General features: G+C 46.7%; 1 protein-coding gene across 2 annotated transcripts; it reads right to left on the bottom strand.

Moving 5' to 3' along the window:
• Positions 1 to 24,844, bottom strand: otud3 (OTU deubiquitinase 3). Of its 2 annotated transcripts, none has more exons than XM_072478250.1 (9): positions 24,760 to 24,844; positions 23,920 to 24,377; positions 9,825 to 9,973; positions 7,639 to 7,751; positions 5,253 to 5,375; positions 4,622 to 4,768; positions 3,631 to 3,727; positions 2,834 to 3,021; positions 1 to 1,501 (listed from the first exon to the last, which is right to left on the bottom strand). In XM_072478250.1, the coding sequence occupies exons 2-9, from the start codon at positions 24,120 to 24,122 to the stop codon at positions 1,325 to 1,327; spliced, it is 1,197 nt and encodes a 398-aa protein (XP_072334351.1). In that variant the 5' UTR covers positions 24,123 to 24,377; positions 24,760 to 24,844; the 3' UTR covers positions 1 to 1,324. The 2 variants fall into 2 exon arrangements, with proteins under 2 accessions (XP_072334351.1, XP_072334352.1); XM_072478251.1 differs by having other exon boundaries at positions 2,843 to 3,021.

The following is a 24,844-nucleotide window of genomic DNA, read 5'->3' as shown; positions in this document are numbered from 1 at the left end:
TAACAGGTAGGGTTGTTTTATTTTCTTAAAATATCTTTGTAAAGCATTTTCAGTTACAGTAATATAGTTTTTGTAAAGAATTCTGACCTGGAGTGTAAATAAGCCAACTATCAATCATATTGGTGTTTGAAAAAAAAAAAAAAATAGCAACTCACAATTTTTTAGGTTTGCTCTTGATTCAGTTGTTACTAATTTCAAATCATCGTGACATGTTTCGAAACTGTTTAACAAGCTTAGCTTCTCACTGAGGGGATCATGTATTATCACTTTGAATACAGAGCCAAAATATAGTAAACACAAGCAATCATACAATAGCCAGTTGTCAAACTTTATTGTCCATTGGAGTTACTGTTTCAAACACTCGGTGGGTGTTCTCAACCACAATCAAATGGTTCCCTACTTCCAAGCAAGGGAAAATCTCCAAGGAGGTAGAAATTGAACAAACAAATTTAGGAGTTTCTTTCACTTAAGTCACCTCCAGGAGTGCTCAACCAAACTATCTCTGACAAAGCCTCGATGAGCAAGATGCAGCAACTTCTGGTGCCAGTCAGAAGTTGCAGTTCTTCCACTTGTCTCATACTGGTTGAACAGCTACTAAACCGATTCACACAGATTCTTAGCACAGCCCGTGGTGGAAAGCATCCTTCCATTTTTGGTAGTTAGCAGCATATTTGTATCCTTTACTTAAAAAAATAATTTAAGTCCCGGAAAGGTAAATGTCTGAGGCCGTACGTACCCCAGCAGATGCCTGCAGGTGAACACTGCACCTCCTGAACAGTGAACCAATAATGTGTTCAGAAACATTCATGTGCAAAAGCCATTCTATAGCAAGTGGCCTCAGGGAGCTGTGTAAATTCATGTTGTAAAGAAAGGATCTCACGTTTCACCTCCAATAATGAGAATTAGTGCAGGTGTAAGAAGTATATGACATTTTAAAATGTTAAGTCAATCCCTCTAAACCATGCTCACACAGTTATCAAAGCGTTCTTGCCTTTGGAGTCCATTTACTGCTAAAATTCATCTGCACGTACATTTCACATTTCTCATTTCAATTCTCACTTAGTACCATTTGAAGATTTATTGCATTTGTAAAATTAAGCAATTCACTGCTTTCACCTTAAGACTTTTTCTTCCAGTTTATCTGTGTGCAAGTTTGCAAAGAAAAAACAAGTTCTTCAAAAAAAGATGTGAATCAAATATTTTCTTAATCTAAAGCAGCATCAGAAAACCTCTCCATCTCTCAAGATGCTAATCCCTAGGAGACTTAAGTAACCCATTCAATGTCAGGCGATTGCCAGCTGGGAAGGTAACTGCTGTCCGTGGATCAAATGTTCAAAGTTGTAAATGTTTTTACGAGGGTAACAGGTGCTTGCAAGTCCCTATTGGTTCCATTGTCTTCTGTATTATTGCTCCTGCTGTCTAGGACCTTCTGCCGATGTCTTTCTTCTTGGCGTTTCTTCTTTTCTAACCTTTGCTGTTCTTTTCGCTGCTTGTTTGTCACCTAGAATTTTAAAATGCAAATTAACCAGCAGAATCACAGTGGCACATTGTTGTTAAGCACTATCCATTTTAACAGCCGGTATACATAATGAATATTCAATAATAATCTTTATTATCGCAAGTAGGCTTACATTAACACTGTAATGACGTTACGGTAAAAAGCCCCTAGTCGCCACATTCCACCGCCTGTTCGGGTGCCAGAGGGAGAATTCAGAATGCCCAATTCACCTAACAGTACCTCTTTTGCGATTTGTGGGAGGAAACCGGAGCACCCGGAGGAAACCCACGCAGACACAGGGAGAACGTGCACAGACAGTGATCCAAGCCATGAATCAAACCCGGGACCCTGGTGCTGTGAAGCAAGGTGCTAACCACTGTGCTACCGTGTCGCCCTATTTCACTACATTGTGCAATGAGCACTTCCAAGAAATTCTCTATACAATATTATCAACTTCCTTAAAAGCTTCTTCATAAAATAGTACGTCAGATGGTGTTAAAAAACTTTTAGCAGCTAAAGATTTTTTTCAACGAGTATCTGAAACCAGTTCCATCCCTGGTCTGTGCTCAGTAAACTGATCGCAGTGGGACAACAGTTAAGGTGTCATAATTGGCCTCTGCCTTCCTGAAGAGAGGAAAAGCAAAGCATTTCTTTCTGCTAACTACAATGCAGTGACCACCACTGAAAGTGTAAGTATTCAGAGGTCAGGGCAGTTCAGGGGTGGGCTTGCCCGAAATGCCCCATTCAGTTGGATATGCCCACCAAATGTTCACCATCAAGGATAACCCACGAATATTTACCACTGGAACAATATATTTGAGTTGAGAGAGAATACCCTTTGCCTGAAAAACTGAACTTAAGCGAGGAATCAATGCCTTCAGGAGAAAACAATGAAGAAAATGCGCATAGATGAAAGTCATACTTTTCCACCTATTTACTACACATTGGCCAATGGCAGAACTGACTGAAAGCTATGCTGGGAGATAAATAATGTGGCATGGTCGCTTCCCGTAAAAGTTAATGATGTGGTTTTCTGCCATTGACCCTTTACGGCCCATTGTGGAATGTCTGCTAGCTAGAAATAATGCTGCAAAACATGAACTTAAAGACTCAGAAATGGGCAAACTGACCCATGTGTAGCTGACCCATGTGTAGCTGCCTGTATGGTGCTGTGGAATCCATACTGGATTATAAGATTCCAGAATTCCACATCAGTGAAAACCTTGGACATTGTCGTCTTTGATTTTAAAAGTACACATCTCACATGTTGCTGTGCAGAGCTTTTTCTTTTGTATCTGTCCCCGGTCACACTGTCCAACACTGTCTAACACGTACCTTACACACCTTATTTTTAGTCCTTTTGTTTTCTTCCTTTTCATTCAGCCTCCTGTTGTTTTCAATTTCTTCAGTGTTGACCGTTTGATTTCCAAAAATCCTGTTACCAGTTCCATTCTCCATCCAGAGAGGTGACATGTGCGGAGGGCTGCAATTAGAACTGGTTTGGTTGGATTCTTCATCGCTGTCTAAATCAAAATTAAATTAAAGTCATGTATGATGCACTCACAGGCCAGAAACTGGGTCACTCTACAGACAGCGGTTTTTCACCAGTGAACACAGAATGATTGAATTTCAATTGCGTTATGTAAAAGGATATTACTGACCTGTTATGTTCTTAAAAATTCTCAACTAAATCTGATACTACCCTACCAGTCGACAATCTAGGAATGCTATATTCCCAAATCTGCTGTAATTCATTCAATGTTTTCCCTTACAAAGTGTAATCTTTTATTTTGACAGAGTTAGACCGGCTGCCAGGACTATTTGAGAGAATACAAGTTTGTATTGATCTGGGAACTTGGATAAACTGAAGAGCACACTCAAAACACAATTCAGAATTAGCTTTAATGCTATCTACGGAGCCTCTGAACAGGACCCTTAACAAGTTTGACAAGTTAGATGTTTATGATGTAAAACCGGAACGGAATCTGCAGCAAAGGGCAAATTTTGCACAAAGAAACAATGAAAAGAGGAAGCCAGTCAGAAAATCATTACAATTCAAAATCTCTTGTTGAAATGCACTTGCAATATGTTGTACACAGATTATGTTTGAACGTTCAGGTGTGGGAACTCACTGCTACTCTTCAGTTCCTCCATCTGTAAGATGGTAAATATTACAGACCCTATGTTGTAGTTTTCAGCTTCCAGATTTTGAACAATCACAGCGGTGTCCTAAAGGAAAAACAAGGAGGACATCAACTGTTACAAGTCACTTCACTTCCCGGATTTTCCAAGCTCCCGCTCCAGTGAACATTATACTATCTCTTGTTCATGAATGGGTTCCAACAGTTCTGCACCCTCTCTTGTGCCTCGCCATTCTTCATATATGGGCCCCAACTGCTAATCGTTATTTGAATGTGGTGGTTTATCAGAACCAAAGCCCAACATGTCTTCACTGAAGACACACGCATGCTTTTCAGCAGAGGTCACTTGATTAGTGATCAGGAACACCCACTTGGAAGATTTCCCCCTCTCCCTGACCAAATGACACGGAGGCCAATTGTAACACCCCTAATGCTGCTGACCTGATCAAGCAATAGCGTCCTGGTTAGTGTGGCTCAGTCAAGCCCTGGTACTGCATTTAGTCACTGTGCTAATACACATCTGTATCATTTTCATTTTAAACAACCAAGATTAAATACACAATTTCAGCACCATAAATTCCAAATGAAAGTATCACAGTAAACAAAGACTTGACAGTAGGAATAGAAGCCACACACAGTGGGGTCACTGTGAACTTGAAGGTTCGGAACAAAAATTCTCCATAAAAAATCAAATTGTAATTTAGACTGGTCATAATTTAACAATCTATAAACAATGTGCTTCTATACAGAATAATCAGCAGACACCATTTACAGCAGTTTTACAGAAAACTACAACTCTGGTTGAAAACAAATTAAGTAGATAGTTACAGAACATTTTACAGTTCATTTAGAAAGATTTTACTTGATATTAAAATACAGAGCCTAATCCGAGCAGTTGGGAGTGTTACTTCTATGTGCTTTACTGTAAGCCTAGCCAAGGAACACAGGAGGTAGCTTGGTCAGTCTGTTTTCAGCTACTTACCATGCACCCTGTTGCGTTGCGTACTTTCTGAACTGCATCATCCAAATTAGTCTTGGTCACTTCACATTCAAAATCCCGAATATCTTCCATCTGGTAGTGACACATTTTGTTTCGGTCTTTTTTCTTTGAATCATCGTTAATGAGCATCTGCAAGAGTCACATAATTACACATGAATATTTCTGGGTCTGGTGCTGTAGCGACCTCTTCACAAAAAAAAAGTGCTGCTATTTATACCAAGAGTTATACAAAACACTGCAAAATGAGGAAGCAGCCCTGCAGAATGTTGGTCTCAAACTAAAGTTCTAAAAAACTTTAAAGTGTCACTTTTTAAACACACAAGAGAGCAATGTTTCTGGCGGCTATTGTCTGGTAATTGTGCTTAGAATTCATTCCACAGCCCGAGAAGCGACCATTAAAGGAAATTATGTAAACTAGCTTGCAAACTCTTGCTCACCAGTAAGCTTTTAAAATGTACACCAAAATGTTTTCAGAGCTGGTTATTGATTGCTAATTCTCTCTCTTTCCCTGCTGAAGAAGAACTGGAATGCAGGTCACAGACTTTCAGTAACTTTAACATTGCATGTTTTGTGCGCAAAAGGGTTCAGGACACAATCACATACATTTACCAACCTCTGTCTTTAGGTTCGCAGGCGCTTCTGAATTATCATTGAGCATGCGCACACTGTCATAGTGCTCCCCATATCTGTAGGCAATATGCAACTCCACAGCATTGCTCTTGCGGGTTCCAAAAACCTGCAGAGTTAAAATAATTGATCAACCATCAGTGTTCTGAATTATTTATAAGTGAACAGCTATCCGTATGATAATTACAAAGTGACTTACGGTATATGGATGGGGCAAGATTTTCATTGCACTGTGCATATCCTTCGTGTGAATGTTTATGACTCAATCATACAAACAAAAATAAACAGGAAACTTTTCCCGACAATAAGATTTATTGAAAACACTAGGAACAAGCTAAAAACAGAGAACTGTCTGCTAGACGGTCACTAGGCTTTTATACACACAATGGCCACGTTCAATTTATACGGACAATGTTTGGGTATTTGCACCATATAAATATTACAGAACCTAAAAGTGTAGAGTAAAGACTTCAAACTCCAGCTGTGCAGAACCCTTGGATGAAAGCAGTCCAGAGTCTCACAAGGAGTGCCTTTAATGGTGTTCTATGTGCCCCTAAATTGCTTACAAGTTTACAATAAACAGCTGAGTGTTTTAAACTGCACTATTCATGCAAAGTCTTGCTATGAGTTACACCATGTTATCTGAAACATTTAGGGGCCACAGTTTCTGAAGTTGATCCTGCACCATTTGGCGCTGCTTCCAGAGGATCACTTGTGTTGGTAAAGTGGACAGGGCAAAAGGACAATGGCAGAGTAGATGTTGCAGTGTACTGGACACTGCCCTAACCTGTGCTTTATCTGTCCTGGGAGTGCTTGATGCTGACACAGTGCCCAAAGTGGGTTCCATGCCTCTGCATTAATTAACAGCTTCCATCTTTATGAACACAACGACTGGACAACAAAATCAAAAGACAGAACACAAGGGATGATGTTCCCCAGATGGTGAGAACACAAATGTAAATATGGTGACAATAGCCAACCATACATGTTCTTTCTAAATGCACGTTATGAGATTTAATAGTAAAATGGTTTCTGGTCCAGAGTAACAGAACTGCCTTGTTGGGGTGGGGGAAGGAGTTACACCAGAATAATAGATATGTTCAGTGCCATGTACTGTCCTGGTTTGATTTGTACAGTTACAATTCTCTGAATCAATAGGCTGGAAAGGACACCAGATCTTGAACACTTAGTGGTGCCTCACTGACTGATTATGAAATGCTTGCTTCATAGAAGTGCTTTTTTAAAATAAAAAAACCATCTTCCCTTCAAATGCCTCCATTTATGTTGCCTGCACTTCTTCCTTCTAAATTCATCTTCTCCTTACCCTCTGAAAGCGCTGACTCTTTGCTGGCACATCTGATGATGTATCCGCTTGTGTGCCTACCCCATTCCTTTCATATGCACAGGTCAGACACTGCAGGTCAGCAGGAATGGGATGGCACAGACATTTCAGCCAAATATTCATATAGTCTCAGTTGACCCATCTCAATACCCTTTCCAATGCACCCACTCCAGGAAGTTTGCTGTGCAGTAGTGGAAGAAGCCCAGAAATGTTCATGCATTGGGGTTTAATTTACATCTGATCAGGAGCAGTGAGGTGCACCTGCAACTTACATTACTCCTTGCACCCTCTAATGCTGCTCGTTAAATGGGTAGAGGGTGGGGCTGTGATCGTGCCTTGTCCTAATTCCTCCATTTCAAAATGTCACAGTGCCTCGGTGGCCCTCTTATTTCACTGTGCAAGCTCTCAATCCACTATGTTTGCAGCTTTGTGCCGTCTCGGGAAAGCGAGAAGCTGCCTGGTTGTTAGTGGATGACTATTCTCAGGTTTGATTTGACAGGGCAAGGTTGTAGCGTGCTCATGAGCAGTTTAGAACCAGATATAGCCATTCCAATTTTGGCAAATAACAGTTCCCAGCCCGCACGTTAAATACCACAAAAATACATGCACTACATAACTGGTACCATCGTACACCCGTCGTATTATAAAACCCACCAAATAGCCATTTCCCAGCGTGTCTCAATCAGCATCTGACACATACAGACTTGGTCAACTGATAATGTCTCATATCTTGTAATAATTACAAGGCATTCAGAAACACTGCTGATTGGACATCGCTTCACAAAGAATGCCAACCCTTCCATGTTGAAAGAGCACATGCACCATGCAAAACACTGCATCAGAACTCCACTGTTACAATGCACATTTATTTAATGTCTTTAACAGAGCATGGTATAGAATACTAAAGAGGAAAGCTGCTGAGTACACAATGTGAGGGGCTGTGGTTCTGCACAAATCATGAGTCTCTAATGCAGACTCCTCGATACATTGAAATGCCAAGATAATACACGGACGTGAAACTGTATGTTACCTGCCAAAGTGGGGCATTAAGCTGGTGAATCACGATATTCACTTGGTTGTTCCTTGCAAAGGCAACTATTACATCATTGCCAACAAATGTGCCAGTTTTTTCCAGATTTGCAACTGAAAAACAGAAATCCAAACCATCAGTGTTGTGATATATGTCTAATGATATCTCCATCCATGCTCAGTATTCAATAGCTGGAGGAGTAAGCTGGCATTTTTGTCTCGATAGTTCCACACCAACACAGCACACCCCAGCACAGTCCTCACTGATCTATCTTTGCTCCCAATCGTCCCCCCCCCCCCCTTCTGTCCACATCTCTCCATACCTCTGTACTTTGGCCTCTTGTAGGTCTCCTAACCACCATCCCAACATTGGCAGCCACTGGGAATTGCTTCCATAGACTTTTCTGGGGCTCCAATTGCTTTGTTCCTCTGGAATGCCTTGGAACATTTTCCTAAAGGCACCCATATAAATGCAAGTTGTTGTTGATGGCAAGTGAAAGATCATGACGTGTCAGGAGGTAGCATTCTGTTTAATGTTTCCCATTCCAGTCCACTGCAGCAATTACAGTTAACCGTGACTGTGTGCACAAGGTGCTGCTGGAAATAGCCGAACACCCCAGCAAACACAATGCAGTTTTCAGAATCACCCACAACCTCAGGGTGTCCCAAAGTACTTTTCAGGCAATGAACTTATTTTGAAATGTGCTTGTACATAAATAGGAATGAGATAGTAACCAGATAAATAAATTTATTTTCAGAGCAGGACAACTGAAGAATAAATATTGACCAGGACCACCAGCAGAATGCCCTGCTCTTCTTCAAATGGTGCCATGGGATCTTTTACATCTAACGGAGACATCCATCGGAGAGCACTGAGAGGTTTAAATGATGACGGTGCGCTCCCTTGATACTGCATTGGGAGGATCAGCCTAGAGTTTGTGCTGAAGTCTCTGTAGTAGAGCTTCAACCCACACAACTTTGAACTCCAGAGACTAGAGTATAACCACTGACTTATGACAAGCTTCAGTTGAGTTGGGAATTAAAATCACTTCCCTCACCACAGGGTAACCCGGTTCATTCTGAGCAGGTCAGAATCATATCAGTAACCCTGCAGTAGAAAATCTGACTGTTACTCGGGCGGGTTTGGTGTCGGGAACGGAAAATTTCAAGGCAAGTTTTCCGTCGGCAGGAATACTTGCCGTAATTGTCCCCGCCAATGACTCCAGACGTTCAATATTGGGATCATTACAATCTCATTATCAGGGCTCTGCACCTGAATATCCCCCCCCCCACTAGGAAAATCCATTCAGGTTGGCGCGAGGGCAGACCGGCGTAAATGACAACTGGTGCCCAATGGAAGCGCCTGCAGGCACAAATCCCAGAGGAGCTCAAATAAGTTGCATCGCTCTGGGGATGGGATGGGGTTTCCATGCAAAATATTGTGCACTGGGGCGGCCTTTAGAAAATCGAGGGTGCCGGCAGGAGAGCCTCAATCAAAACCCGCTCCAATAGCGTTATGTCATGGGACCTGACCCTTGCCTTTTTTTTCTTCGATGGTCTCAATAATACATGGGAGAAAGCTGTGCTTGGTACCAGCAGCTACAATGCCGTTTTTCTCACCCGCTGCCACATACAGAGAAAATTCTGTCCGCCGCTCCTCAGAGTGATGGCATGTCTATGCTAGGGGAGGGAATCTCATTGAATTGGGTGAATGGAGGGCAGCACGGTGGCGCAGTGGTTAGCACTGCTGCATCACGGCGCCAAGGTCCCAGGTTCGATCCCGGCTCTGGGTCACTGCCCCGTGTGGAGTTTGCACATTCTCCCAGTGTTTGTATGGGTTTCGCCCCCACAACCCAAAGATGTGCAGGGTAGGTGGATTGGCCACACTAAATTGCCCCTTAATTGGAAAAAGATTAATTGGGTACTCTAAAAAATTTTTCTTTGAATTGGGTGAATGGAGGGCATGCCAAGTAGCAAGTCTGTTGACAACCACAGGTGAAGGAGGTCGCTAAGCAACCCCATACCAAACAATAAGTAGAATTGGTAGAAACCGGAGCAATAAACACAGTACGTGCCACGCTCATGCATATTATTTCATGAAGTATGCCCAACCTGCTAAACGTTTTCCATCAATTCTCAGTTTTCGGTTATACTTTGAGTTAATGGGACAATCAGATTAGGACTCACCATATCGATCAAAAGGGACATCATCCTCAACAAATGGTTCAAAATCTTGCCGATGTTTTACCATGAAGTCCACTGTTTCCCTCCGATGTTTTAGGTGGTTTCGGGAGTGACCTTCCAGCTGATCGCCAAGAGCACGAAACAGGCAATTCCTTAAAAAAAAAAGGTAGACATTTTGTCACCCCAAATTAAAATAAAGCAAGCAAAAAACCAGCAACTTCATGGTCAAAGGGATGGTGGCATTGCGAATGCAAGGAGAGGATCCCCAGGAATTAGGCACTCAAGAGTTAAACCATTGGCAAATGAAATGAAGGTTTTTTTATCCAAACAAAGATACCTCGAGGTTGTTCATCAGACAATTGAAGCTAAAGGGATTGTACAGACTACTCCACTGTCATACCTCACACTTCACGGTCACAGTTCTGCAGCCATTTAAAAAGAGTTGGACCTGTTGGAGAAGACCGTAAGCCCACACAAACCAACAACCTATAATACTTCCTTTCAAATAACACTGAATACCATTTTTGGCAAGAGAAAAAAAAACTTGTTCATCTTCTTCTTGAAACCCATAAAGGTTTTTGCTCCACTGACCATGTTGGTAATCTGTTCCACATACTCAGCGTGATATGGAGAAGAAAAATTCAACCTGCTTTTCTTTTTTGTCCTCCATTCGTTAATGAGCTTTCGTGCTTAAATTCAGCCTCCAGCAGAAAAACTTGCTCAAACCCAATTTGTTCAAACCTTTCTTTGTTATAACCATTGCCATCATATCCCCCCAGACCAAAATCAAGACAGAAAGGACCCTTGGCAGCACGGTGGCGCAGTGGTTAGCACAGCTGTCTTACGGCACTGAGGTCCCAGGTTTGATCCTGGCTCTGGGTCACTGTCCGTGTGCAGTTTGCACATTCTCCCAGTGTTTGCGTGGGTTTCATCCCCACAACCCAAAGATGTGCAGGATAGGTAGATTGGCCACGCTAAATTGCCCCTTAATCGGAAAAAGATAATTGGGTACTCTAAATTTATACAAAAAAAGAAAGAAAGGACCCATAGTCGTCAATTTCTCTTTGTACAGCACTCCTTCAGAATTCTGGGGTCAACCATGAGGCATTCCTCTGCATCCCTTCTTGATAACTGAATGTACCCTTTAGGAACAGGGAGGCCAAAATGGCTTGTAGGGCCCCAGTCGTAGTCTCACAGGACCAATACAGTTTTTAAATTCTCTGTTGGGATTTACACGTTTATAACCCTCACTATGCATCCCAACATTCCACTCTTTAACAGGCTGGGAACGTTGAGCTGATAGATTTAGTGCTGTCTACCCTTAAGATCGCTCACCTGTTCCAACAATTCAGTTCAGTCCCATTTAGAACATAATCCACATCAAACATCCCAGTCAAATCACTTTGCATTTGCCTATATTAAACCACATTTGCCACTTCTCTGCGCACGGTTAAATTTGAACAATGATTAGAAAAGGAAGAACATTTTTAAAAGGAGGGGAGTAGGTAGGGAAATGGGATAGCTGGCTGCAGCTAAAGAATTATGGACTGAATGACCCTTTGTGCTGTAAATTCTATGGCTCAAAACCATGAGTGGTCTAGCTAGACCAGGGGGAAACTGGTTCCGTTGGTGGAAGGACTGAGAACGAGAGAGCACAGATTCAAGGCAATTGGCGAAAGATGTAATGGCAACATGAAGGAAAACTTTTTGACACAGCGAGTGGTGAGAATTACTGATAGATGGAGGAATACTACAGCAGCTTGTCTGTTACCCTCAAAACGTCTATTCGGCATACAGCTCAGCAGAGATACATATCTTTCTTTTAAAACAGTAAAAAAAATATATGCAAGGCCAAACGGTACAAACACTAATTTTGTGTTGGAGAAACAGGATATTCTCCCCTTAGTACCAATGTACAGGAGGGGTGGGTGGGGGGGGGGGGCTGGATACTCTGATTATTAAAACAGTTCACAACACAAATCCTACCAAAAACAAATGGTACAAGCACTAAACTTTGCGCTGGAGAGACAGATACCCTTGCCTCTGCACCAACAGAAGGGAGAGGAAGGGGGGGTGGGAGAGAGGGGAAAGGAGGGTGGGAGTCGCAGTGTTGTTGGAGGGGAGCCCAAACTATCTACAGTGGCATGAAAACAAAGGAACCTGCAATTATGATGTGCCAGATTCTGTGAGTTCCCCAGCGGGGGTGAGGGGCTACAAACACCTCATAGATTTTCCCCCACCAAATGGTTCCAGCTGTGTCCATTTATACTCTTTGAGGTGGAGCCAATAACCATCACCTGTCTTTAATGACGCAATTGGCCAAAGTGTGCACTAGCTGATACATTGACAGGATTTGGAATGCACTGGCTGAGATTTTGATGGAGGCAGAGGGAGGTAGACAGTTATCGGAGAAGAATAAGTAGAGGCCCCCTCTACGCGGATGACCTGCTGTTGTATATTTCGGACACGTTAGAGGGGATGGGGGAGGTCATGCGGATCCTGGGGGACTTTGGGAGGTTCTCAAGGTATAAAGTTGAACGTGGGGAAGAGTGAGCTGTTTGTGGTCCATGGTAGGGGCCAGGAGGAGAGACTGAGGGAGCTCCCGCTCAGGATAGTGGAGGGGAGCTTTCGGTACTTGGGGATACAAGTGGCCAGGAACTGGGATGCCCTGCACAGGCTCAACTTAACCTGGCTCGTGGAGCAGATGGAGGGAGAGTTTAAAAGGTGGGATATGCTCCCGCTTTCCCTGGCGGGACAGGTGCAGACTGTGAAGATGACGGTTATCCCCATATTCTTCTTCGTATTTCAGTGCCTCCCCATTTTCATCCCCAAGTCCTTCTTTAAGCGGGTGAATAGGATTGTTATGGGATTTGTGTGGGCGAATAATACCCTGCGAGTGAAAAGGGTATTCTTAAAGCGTAGCCGGGGGGGGGGGGGGGGGGGGTGCCCCTACGCAGGATCCAGGATAGGGTGGTGTCTGGGTAGGGGAAGGTGTCGGACATATATCAGGAGCTGCAGGAGGTAGAGGAAGCCTCAGTGGGGGAGTTGAAGGATAAGTGGAGGAGGAACTGGATGAGGGCCTGTGGGCCGATGCCCTGGGCAGGGTGAACTCCTCCTCATCATGTGCCAGGCTCGGATTAATCCAGTTTAAGGTGGTGCATCGGGCGCATATAATGGCAGCAAGAATGAGTAGGTTTTTTGGGGTGGAGGACAGGTGCCCGAGGTGTGCGGGGAATCCGGCTAATCATGCCCATATGTTTTGGGCATGCCCGGCGCTTAAAGGATTCTGGCAGGGGTTTGCAAGGGTGGTGTCTAGGGCTTTAGACGCTCGGCTGAAGGCGAGTCCAACGGTAGCGATATTTGGGGTGGCGGAGGATCCGGGAGTGCAGGAAGTGAAAGAGGCCGAGGTACTGGCCTTTGCCTCTCTGGTAGCCCGGAGATGGATTCTGTTAATGTGGAGGGACTCAAAACCCCCGAGCGTGGAGGCCCGGGTTAGTGATATGCCGGGGTTCCTCAGCCTGGAGCGAATAAAGTTCGCCTTGCGAGGGTCCTTGATGGGGTTCTCCCGGCAGTGGCAACCGTTCCTTGACTTTCTAGGGGAGCAGTAAGTGTCCGGGGGGGGGGGGGGGGGGGGGGGGGGGGTACTGTTGATATAATGTGAGTTGGGCATGGAGACAAAACCCACCTTGTTCTGTTTAACAAAAAAAAAAATTCTGTTTTGTAATTAGTTTTATTGTAAGTAAGCTTTGGGCTATGCTTATTGTTATTTTTTTTATTACCATCTGTATTTCTATTTTTGTTATGTAAAAACGTTGATTGGAAAAACTTTAATAAAACATTTATTTTTAAAAAAGAATAAGTAGAGGCCAATAATAGGATAACTGTCATAAAAACCCACAAATAGGAGAATTTGGAGTGGCACTTGGTAAATTGTTCTCATAGAGACTCGGCATGGACAAGTCAGAAAAAATGGCCTCCTTCTGTGCTGTAACAATTCTGTGATTTCAAGTTCCTGCATGATTATAAATATTGTTCAAAGGCTGTGTCCACCACAAGCTGATACAATGTCCATGAATGGTGATAATACTGTTTTACCAGTTTAGAAGTGTATTCTTGAAAAAAAAATCTTAACAATCCCTTTTTATTAGTGTCACAAGTAGGCTTACATTAACACTGCAATGATGTTACTGTGAAAATCCCCTAGTCGCCACACTGCAGCACCTGTTCGGGTACACAGGGGGAGAATTCAGAATGTCCAATTCACCTAACCTGCACATTTTGTGGATGCTGAGCCAAGGGTATTAGGACATGTTGCCAAAAGCTTGATCAAGGAGATAGTTTATAGGGAGATCTTTGAGTGAAAGGGAACCGAAGAGGAGGAACAGTTTTGGGAAGGAATTCCAGAGCATGAATGCCTGCCTGGCCTGAAGGCATAGCTACCAATGGAGGAAAGGATGCGTAGAAGACCAGAGTCAGAGAAATGGAGAGTTATTGACGTTATGGGGGTTATATGTGAGACGAAGGCTGCAGAGAAAAGGCGGCCGTGCCACAAAGGAAATAAACACTTCTGTATAAAATGTACGAGGAAGCACACCCCAAATCTAACGCATGGCCCACATCTATTTTATTTGTATTTCAGCAAGTTTTGAACCTCACATCAAGTATTTTTACCAAATGTTGTGGTTCATTCGCTGATCTCCAGCTCCCATGATTTGAACTGAAACAAGTGTATTATCAAACTTAATTTCAAGGGAATAGCAGCACATATATACGGCATTATATAACACAGTCTGAGCCTTCGGACAAAAATATAGGACTGTTTTACTCTGGAGATCCAGGATGTTGTACGATGCTGTGTTATTAAGCCTCATCACACGCTCACCTGCATATACCTGCACATTGATTCAAACCTGCACATTGGTGAGATTATCAGCTTAATATGACTGTGTCAAATACCTCTCTGTTCTGTATTAGTATGTTAACAATTGAGCCAAAATGGAAGGCAGAGGAACTCAATCTGAGCATATGAAACGTTCAATTGAGTGAACAACTCAGGAACATCAAAATGTAAAACACGGATCTTCAAAATCACTGAAATGTGCATGAGAATTTTATCCATCTAACGGAAAGTGCATTCAACGCCTCACAACTGAGACAGCTGTTACAACATTTTAAAATCAGACATTTTAACCAAAACCAGGAGGAGAAAACATGACCTGGGCCTTGGGGCAGGGCAAGGTTTCAACAAGGCAGACAGTATCCGGCCTTGAAATCTCTCAATCTATACTCTTTTTTATTTTAATTCGTTTTTTAACATTTTATGCACACAAAAAACAGCTCAAAGCAAAAAGAACATCAAAGAGCCATTCGCGACTCCTCAGGTAATGAAGCATTCCATGTTGAAATGCAGCAAGACTGGGACAATATCCAGGCTTGGGCTGACAAGTGGCAAGTTATATTTGTGCCACACAAGTGCCAGGCAATGACCATCTCCTGCAAGAGAGGATCGAACCATCACCCCTTGACAGTCAATGGCATTATCATCGTTGAATGCCCCACAATCAACATCCTGGGGGTTACCATTGATCAGAAACTGAACTGGACTAGCCACATTAATACTATGGCTATAAGGGCAGGTCAAAGGCGAGGAATTCTATGGCGAGTAACTCGCCTCCTGACTCCCCAAAGGCTGTTCACCATCTACAGGGCACAAGTAAGGAGTGTAATGGAATATTCTCCACTTGTCTGGATGAGTGCAGCTCCAAAAACACTCAAGAAGCTTGACACCATCCAGGACAAAGCAGCCTACTTGATTGCTCCTCTTTCCACAAACATTTAAAACATCCACCACCGGCGAACAATAGCAGCCGTGTTCACCAACTACAAAATGCACTGCGGTAACTCACCAAGGTTCCTTAGACAGCACCTTCCAAACCCACGACCATCTAGATGGACAAGAGCAGCAGATACCTGGAAACCCCACCACTTGGAGGTTCCCCTCCAAGTCACTCACCACCCTGACTTGGAAATATATCGCCGTCCCTTCACTGTTGCTGGGGCAACATCCTGGAACTCCCTTCCTAACAGCACAGTGGGTGTACCTACACCTCAGGGATTGCAGCAGTTCAAGATGGCAGTTCACCACCACCTTCTGACGGACAACTAGGGATGGGCAATAAATTATGGCCGAACCAGCGACACCCACAACCCGTAAATAAATACATTTTAAAAAAAACTCTACCAACCAATAAACATATGACTCAAAAAATATGACCTCCGCCTCAACAGGACCTGCCTGCAAGCCATCAGTGAGGCAAAGGCTAAAACATCCGCCCCCGCCCCCATCTGCAGCTCCAGTAGGTCCGACACCCCAATATGGCCCCCAGGGGCTTGGCTCCAAGTCCAGTGCAAGATCCCCGATATGGTGCTGAAGAAAGAATCCCAAAACGTCTCCAACTTCGGACACGCCGGGCCCCTCTCACACAGCTCGCAAGTGTCCTCCACCCCTCAAACAACCGGCTCATCACTACCTCCCCACTGGCTCCTCTAACCCTGTCCTATTCTCAGGTGCACCCTGTGCACTGCCTTTACTTGTATTAACCCTAGTCTCCCACACGAAGTTGAGGCATTCACCCTCCGCAACACCTCACACCACAACCCCTCCTCCAGTGCCACCCCCAGCTCCTCCTCTCACTTGGCCTTAACTCCCTCTGTGACGCTGTACCCGCCTCCAGAATCCTCCCATAAATTCCCGAGATGACCACCCCCCTCCCCTCCAACACCATTACCGACAACACCCCCTCCAACAACAAAGATGGAGGGCGCTGTCACCGGAAATTTCAGGTAAACCTTCCTTTAAAAATTCCGCACCTGCATATACCTAAAGGCCTCCCTCCGTGGAATCCCAAACCTCTCTGACAACTCCTCCAAGCTCGCGAACCGCCCCTTTATAAATAGGTCCTTCATTTCCACCATCCCACACTCCTTCCACCTCCAAAATCTAGCTTCCAATCTCGCCGGCTCAAACAAATATTCTCTTGGATCGGCATCAACTTCGAACCCGTCCCCAACTTAAAATGCTGCCAAAAGTGTCCATATAATCAGTGTGGTCACTACTGCCGGACTACGTGAGTATTCCCCTGGGGCAAACGGGAGTGACGCCTTTGCCAACGCCCTCAGTCCTGACCCCTACATGAGCCTGCCTCCATATTCACCCACATTGCCTCCATCTCCCCACCCCAACCCCGCACCTTCTCGGCGTTCGCCACCCAATAATGATACATCAGATTTGGCAAAGAAAAACCCCGATTGTCGCCCTCTCTGAAGCACCGTTGTGCGAATCCTCGTTATCTTACCTACCTAGACAAACGACAAAATCCACCGTTCCACCCCCATAAAAAATGCTTTCAGAAAGAAGACTGGTAGACACTGGACTAAAAATCAAAACTGCGACAAAACATTCATCTTTACTGACTGTATCCGGCCTGCCAATAATAGGGAGAGACTGTCCCACCCTAACAGATCCACCTCGACCTTGCCCACCAAACTTGTGAAATTCAATTTACCGAGCTGGGCCCAATCTCGAGCCACCTGCACTCCCAGATACCTGAAGTGAGTAGTCGCCACACGAAACAGCAATCCCCCTAAGCCCACTCCCTTTCCCAGCGGGAAGCACCCGCTCTTCTCCAAATTCAAATTGTATCCTGAAAAAGTCCCAAATCACTTGAACAGCCCCATTATATCCCCCACCATGGGAACCGGGTTGGAAATAAATGATTGTTGGCATACAGGACTCAATCCCAAACCTTTCCAACACTGAAAACAAATAACTCCACTCTACCCGATCAAACATCTTCTCCAGGGTTATCGCCACCTCTTGCTCCCCCCACCTTCTATTATTAAAATTTAGAGAACCCAATTATTTTTTTTCCAATTAACGGGAAATTGGCCGATAAGACCCACACTCCCCTGGGTCTTTATCATTTTAACAAAAGCAAAATAGATGCCTGTCCCATTGTGACTGGAAGTGAAGTGCCCCCTAGCTACCGTATCCTCAAACATCTCCACCAACAGTGATGCCAGCCTGTCCGAAAACTTGTTAGAAAATTCCACCAGGAACCCATCTCGCCCAGCGCCTTACCAGTTTGCATTTTCCCTATCATCATCCGAACCTCCTCAAACCACAATGACTCCTCCAAACCTGCCCTATCCTCCTCTTCCACTTTGGGACACTCCAGCCCCTTCAAAATCTCCCTCGGATCCTGATTAATAAAAGGGTACAATTTGAGGCGGAGGGCACAATCGTGGGATGGGGGTGGCAGGTTCGTTATGGTGAGGGGTAAGCTCTAAGGGGTGAGAGTAGTCCTAGTCAGAGTGTATGCCCCTAATTGGGACGATGTGGATTTTATTAGGACGATGCTACGGAAGATCCCCGACTTGGATTCGCGTAAGTTGATCATGGGCAGGGACTTTAATACGGTTCTGGACCCGAGCCGGGACCGGTCATGCTCAAGAACGGGCAGGTTGCCAGCGATGGCAAAGGAACTGAGAGGGTTCATGGAGCAAATGGGGGGAGCAGATCCGTGGAGATTTAGCCGGCTGACGGCGAGGGAGTTCTTGTACTACTCCCATGTCCACAAGGTGTATTCCCGAATTTACTACTTTGTTGTGAGTAGGGACCTGCTGGCCGGAATGGTGGGGGCAGAATATTCGGCAATTGCTATATCGGACCATGTTCCGCACTGGGTAGACCTGCAGTTTTGTAAGGACAGCTTTCAGCGCCCACCATGGAGGCTGGAAGTTGGACTACTCGCGGACGAGGCGCTGTGCGAGAGGCTGAGGAAACGCATGCAGAATTACCTGCAGGTGAATGATACTGGACAAGTCTCGGCAGCGGTGCTCTGGGAGGCACTGAAGGGCAGTGGTGAAGGGGGAGCTGATTTCAATCCGGGTGTACAGGGACAGGACAGATAGGGCAGAGACGGACCGACTGATTAAGGAAATTCTACGGACGGACAGGAGTTACGCAGAATCCCTGAGGCCAGAGTTACTCAGGAAACGACAGAGGCTGCAGGCCGAATTTAGGGTGCTGACTACAGGCAAGGCTGTCGAGCAGCTTAGAAAGGTAAAAGGCGCGATTTATGAGCATGAGGAGAAGGCCAGTAGAATGCTTGCGCAGCAACTGAGGAAGAGGGAAGCGGCTAGGAAAATAGGGAGGGTAGTGGATGGGGAAAGTAATCTAGTGGGTGACCCGGCAGGGCTGAACATGGTCTTTAGGGACTTTTATAGGAAGCTGTACACTTCGGAACCACCCGGGGGACCCGGGGGGATGAGGCGATTCCTGGACGACTGACCTTCCCAAGAGTGGGGAGGGGGTTGGTGGACGGACTGGGGGCCCTGATCAGGATCGAAGAGTTGTTGGGGGGCCTGAAGGTCATGCAGTCGGGCAAAGCCCCGGGGCCGGATGGGTATCCGGTGGAGTTTTACAAAAAATCTGCCGGGGTAGTGGGGCCGGTGCTGGTCAGCGACTTTAACGAGGCAAGTGACAGAGTGAGTTTACCCCCCGACGATGTCGCAGGCCCCCATCTCGCTCATTCTGAAACGGGATAAGGACCCGGAGGCCTGTGGGTCATACAGGCCGATCTCTTTGATTAACGTAGACGCCAAGTTACTGGCCATGACTTTGGCGACCAGAATTGAGGACTGTGTATTGGATGTAATTATGGAGACCGTGTTTGTAAAGGGGAGGCAGCTGGTGGCCAGCATAAGAAGGCTGTTCAATGTGATTATGGTGCCCCTGGAGAGCAGGGAGGTAGAGATAGTGGTAGCCATGGATGCTGAAAAGGCTTTTGACCGGGTCGAGTGGGATTATCTGTGGGAGGTACTAGGACGGTTCATCGACTGGGTTAGGCTATTGTATCAGGCCCCGGAGGCGAGTGCAAGGATGAACAGGATGACATCGGACTACTTTAGGCTGCACCGTGGGACAAGACAGGGCTGCCCTCTCTCCCCCACTGCTGTTTGCGCTAGCCATAGAGCTGCTGGCAATTGCACTGAGAGCTTCTAGGGGCTGGTCCGGCGGAGAGTGGAACATAGAGTCTCGTTATACGCGGATGATCTGCTATGAAATGTATCGGACCCAATGGTGGGGATGGACGGTATTATGGCAACCCGGAGGGAATTTGGCCAGTTCTCCGGATACAAACTGAACATGGCTAAGAGCGAGTTGTTTGTAATTCAGGCGAGGGGGCAGGAGAGTAGGCTGAAGGGGTTGTCGTTCAGGCTAGTGGGGGAGAGTTTCCGATATTTGGGGATTCAGGTGGCACGGGACTGGGCAGTTTGCATAAGCTCAACCTGTCCCCACAGGTGGAAAGAGTGAGGGAGGAGGTCCGGAGGTGGGATATGCTCCTGCTGTCATTGGCGGGGAGGGTGCAGACTGTTAAGATGACGATTCTCCCACGGTTCTTGGTTGTTTTTCAGTGTCTCCCCATCTTTATCCCGCGGTCCTTCTTTAAGAGGCTGAATAAAATTATTCTGGGATTTGTATGGGCAGGGAAGTCCCCGCGGGTGTGAACAGGGTGATGCTTGAAAGGAACAGAGAAGGGGGGCTGGCGTTGCTGAACTTCAGCAACTATTACTGGGCGGCCAACATAGCGATGATAAGGAAATGGATGGTGGGTGCGGGGTCGGTTTGGGAGCGGATGGAGGCTGCTTCGTGCAGGGGCACTAGCTTAGCAGCCCTGGACACGGCGCCACTGCCGCTTTCGCCGGCACGGTACTCCACGAGCCCGATAGTGGTGGCGGCTCTTCGGATCTGGGGAGGTAAGAGCATCGGTGTGGACGCCAATATGCGGCAACCACCGATTTGCCCCGGGGAACATGGACTGGGGGGGTATCGACTGTGGAGGAAGGCGGGGGATTGTGAGGATGGGGGATCTGTTCCTGGAAGGGAGCTTTCCGAGCATGAGGGCGTTGGAGGAGAAGTTTGGGGCGGACGAGAGGGAACGACTTTAGATACTTGGCAGGTGAGGGATTTTGTACGCAGACTGGTGCCATCCTTCCCACATCTCCCGCCGAAGGGGAGGCAGGACAGGGTAGTTTCTAGGGGAGAGGTGGGAGAGGGTAGAGTTTCAGCCATCTACAAGGAGCTAATGAGAGCTGAGGATACGCAGACCGAGGACCTGAAGCTTAAGTGGGGGGGGGGGGGTCTTTGGGGTTTCGGAGGACCCGGGAGTCCAGGAAGAAAGGGAGGCCGATGTTCTGGCCTTTGCTTCCTTGGTAGCCCAGCGACGAATACTGTTAGCATGGAGGGACTCAAAGGCCCTGAGGGCTGAGGTATGGCTATCGGACATGGCGAGCTTTCTTGGCCTAGAGAAAGTCAAGTTCGCCTTGAGAGGTTCACTACTAGGGTTCGCCCGAAGGTGGCAGCCATTTATTGACTTCTTCGCAGAGGAGTAAGTGTCGGCAGGGGGTGGGGCTAGGGTGGAGTAGAGTCAAGTGGGGGGGGGGGGTATTGAGGCAGGTCCGTGCGTGAACAGAGCCGTGGTTTGCATTATGTTTCATGCGTAATTTGTGTCTTGACTTCCTTTTTTTGTTTGTACTGTACAATGTCAGTTTTTCTATATGCCTAAAATACCTCAATAAAATTGTTTGTTTAAAAAAAAAAAAATCTCCCTCGTATCCCACTCGTTCCACCCAGGGGCTCTGACCTATACAACCTCTTATAAAACTCCTCAAATGCCCTGGGCGCGATTCTCCACTCCCACGCGGTTGGGAGAATCGCCTGGGCCGCCAATATTACCCGGGGACGCCGGTCCGACGCCCTCCCGCGATTCTCCCAAGCGACGGGAACGGCCCGGTCGGGTTTCGCGGGCTGCAGGCCGGAGAATCGCCGGAGACACCCAAGATGGCGATTCTCCGGCACCCCCCGCTATTCTCAGGCCCGGATGGGGCTGAGCGGCCAGGCCAAAACGACGGGTTCCCCTCGGCGCCATCCACACCTGGTCGCTGCCGTCGTGAGCGGTGCGTGAACGCTGGGGGGGGGCGGCCTGTGGGGGGATCCTGCACCGGGGGGGGTACCTCAAATGGGGGTCTGGCCCGCGATCGGTGCCCACCGATCGTCGGGCCGTCCTCTCTGAAGGAGGACCTCCTTCCTTCCGCGGCCCCGCAAGATCCGTCAGACATTTTCTTGCGGGGTGGACTTAGAGGACGGCAACCACGCATGCGCGGATGACGCCCGTTATGCGGCGCTGGCCACGTCATCTTATGCGGTGCCGCTTTTACGCGGGCGACAAGGCCTGGTGCGTGTAGATGACGCGGCCCCGATCCTAGCCCATTGTCAGGGCCTGAATCGGTCGGGACCGGGCCGTTTTGCGCCGTCGTGATCCTCAACGGCGTTCACGACGGCGCGGCCACTTCGGCGTGGGAGTGGAGAATCGCGCCCCCTATTCCCCTCCTCCGGCATCGTCACCAGCCCTCTCACCCCCATCCCGGACCTGAACAATGTCCTGAAAGGCCGCCTACCAGCAAAGCTGTCGTGCCAGCAAGCCACTGGCCTTCTCCCTGTACTCGTACACCACATCCTTTGCCCACCTCAACTGGTGTACCGCTTTCCCTGCGGACAAAAGGTCAAACTGCGTCTGCAGTTCCCTTCTACTGGCCAAAAGTTCTGGAGTGGGACCTTCCGCGTACTTTCCATCAACTGCCAAAATTTTGTCTGCCTATCCATCTGCGCCTTATGCGAGATGATCGTATAATAGTAATCTTTATTATCACAAGTAGGCTTACATTAACACTGCAATGAAGTTACTGTGAAAAGCCCCTAGTCACCACATTCTGGCGTCTGTTCGGATACACAGAGGGAGAATTTTGAATATCCAATTCACCTAACAGGATGTCTTTCGGGACTTGCGGGAGGAAACCGGAGCACCAGGAGGAAAAGCACATAGACACGGGGAGAACGTGCAGACGTCGCACTGGAGTTGTGGAGCAATGGTGCTACCCACTGTGCTACCGTGCCACCCATTATCTCACCCTTTTCCACTGCCTTCTCAATATATATTCTACATCTGGCATCTTTGAATCTGTCTATATATATGTTTCTGGAACATACCTCTTCATTCACCTGAGGAAGGAGCAGCGCTCCGAAAGCTAGTGACATTGAAATAAACCTGTTGGACTTTAACCTGGTGTTGTAAGACTTCTTACTGTGCTCACCCCAGTCCAACGCCGGCATCTCCACATCATAGATTCTACATAACATTTACAACAAATACTCGGGGGGGGGGGGGGGGGTACATTAACTTCAAGTTCAAAGCAAACAAGTTTTTATTGAATGAAATAAATGCAAATTACTGCAGATGCTGGAATCTGAATCAAAAACAGAAAATGTTGGAAAATCTCAGTGGGTCTGACAGCATCTGTGGAAAGAGAACAGAGCTAACGTTTTGAGTCTGGATGACTCTCCGTCAAGAGTTTTTTACTGAAGTTGAGTTCGTAAAGCTAAAGTCAGATCTGATTTTTCACGATGCTGGCATTTACAAATGTAATCTTCAGCAGCTCGGGGTTTTTAAACTCAAAGTGTCAACCCCTGACTGCAGAGTAATCTGTTTCAATACTCAGCAAATGAGTGAGTGATGTACTCTTGCCGCTGTGTAGTGTAAATTGAGTTTTAGGGGAAGATGTTGAGTTACAGCACTCTCAATATTTTCAATCAATGATCCATGGAATCCTTACAGTTCAGAAGGAGGCCATTTCACCCAAAGAGTCTCCACCGACCCTCTGAAAGACTACCCTACCTAGGCACACTCCCCCACCTTATCCCCACAACCTCACCTAACCTGAAAATCTTTGGACATCCTACCAATGCTTGGAAAAATGCTTTACATTTATTATTGAAAGAAGGAGTTTAAAACCTGGGCTGAAGGGCCTCTTTCTGTGTTGTAAAACTCGATGGCTATAATTCGGAGGAGAGACTCAGAGAAAGTTATGATGAGAGAATTCTTATGCAGGTATGAACTATTGGGTCAAAATACCATCAACACCGGCGTATGCCTCAGATTCTGTGCATGCAAGGACTGTGAGATAACATGTATCTTACCCATCACCAGGAACCTCCCGGAGTTTGAGTCCCATGGCCAGCAGCTGGTTGGCAAAGCTCACAAACTCCTCATCCTCTGCCCCCACGTGGGCCCGGTTCTTCCTCTCCTTGGCCAGGGCCCGTCTCACCGCCTTCTCGTCCCTTTTCCTCTCCAAGTCCAGTTTCTTATTAGTCCTGGTCTTGACAACTTGCTTTTTGGACATGGCTCAACAAAGCCAGGAGGAGCATGCAGGTGGGGTGTTTGGGGGGGGGGGGGGGGGTAGGGGGAGATGAACAGAGGATCAGAAAGGCAGACAGGGCAAGCTAGAGTGTCGCCATGGTGACAGAGCAAAACCAAAGAGAAGATGCAAGAGTTAGGCGAGGGAAATCAAGAGCAAAGAACCAAATTTAAAACCAGGAGCCAGATTAAGGCTCTCACTCTGGTCTGCCACTCGAAACGAAGGAGGCACTCCCAAGTCCTGAAACAAACGAAAAGGAGAAAACAAAAAGTTATTTTGCAGGAGCTGGGCGCTGAGCAACTATTACATGATGTTATGTTATGGAGAGAAGTCGGGACAGGCTGAGCTCAACCCCGCCACATTGTGATATCCTTTTGACGCAACGAGAGCTGCCGTTACTGATTTTTATTCGTTTCAAGCGGGTGGGGGAGGGTGGGGCCTAGACTCAAGTCTGAAGCCTCGGGCTTGCGTAGCAGCGCCGCCGCCGGAGGTGACTGGACGCTCGGCGACCGCCCCCCCCCCTCTTACTTTGAGAGGGGAATGGGACCAGCGCGACCTCCCTCGAATTGGGAAGCGGGGTAAAGCGCCGGGAGGGATCCCAAAGACCTGAATCTGGAACTACCTCCCAAAACTGAGCAGCAAGGAAACCGCCGGATCTCATCTTTCCTCTCCTCCTCCTTCCCCCTTGTCCACAGCGCCGACACAGA

This window comes from Scyliorhinus torazame, chromosome 16 (assembly GCF_047496885.1).
Source record: "Scyliorhinus torazame isolate Kashiwa2021f chromosome 16, sScyTor2.1, whole genome shotgun sequence".
Taxonomy (NCBI): domain Eukaryota; kingdom Metazoa; phylum Chordata; class Chondrichthyes; order Carcharhiniformes; family Scyliorhinidae; genus Scyliorhinus; species Scyliorhinus torazame.
The sequence above is the reverse complement of the archived record's forward strand: the minus strand, read 5'-3'. Positions and strand labels throughout refer to the sequence as shown.

What these genes read in the sequence shown, in the direction of transcription:
- otud3 (XM_072478250.1), bottom strand. Translation starts at nt 24,122, where the DNA reads ATGTCCAAAAAGCAAGTTGTCAAGACCAGGACTAATAAGAAACTGGAC. An exon ending in TGTCCCTTTTGATCGATATG is followed by an intron (nt 7,752 to 9,824) that starts GTGAGTCCTAAT and finishes TCTGTTTTTCAG; the next exon opens with TTGCAAATCTGGAAAAAACT. An exon ending in CTAAAAATAAGGTGTGTAAG is followed by an intron (nt 1,502 to 2,833) that starts GTACGTGTTAGA and finishes TTAAAATTCTAG; the next exon opens with GTGACAAACAAGCAGCGAAA.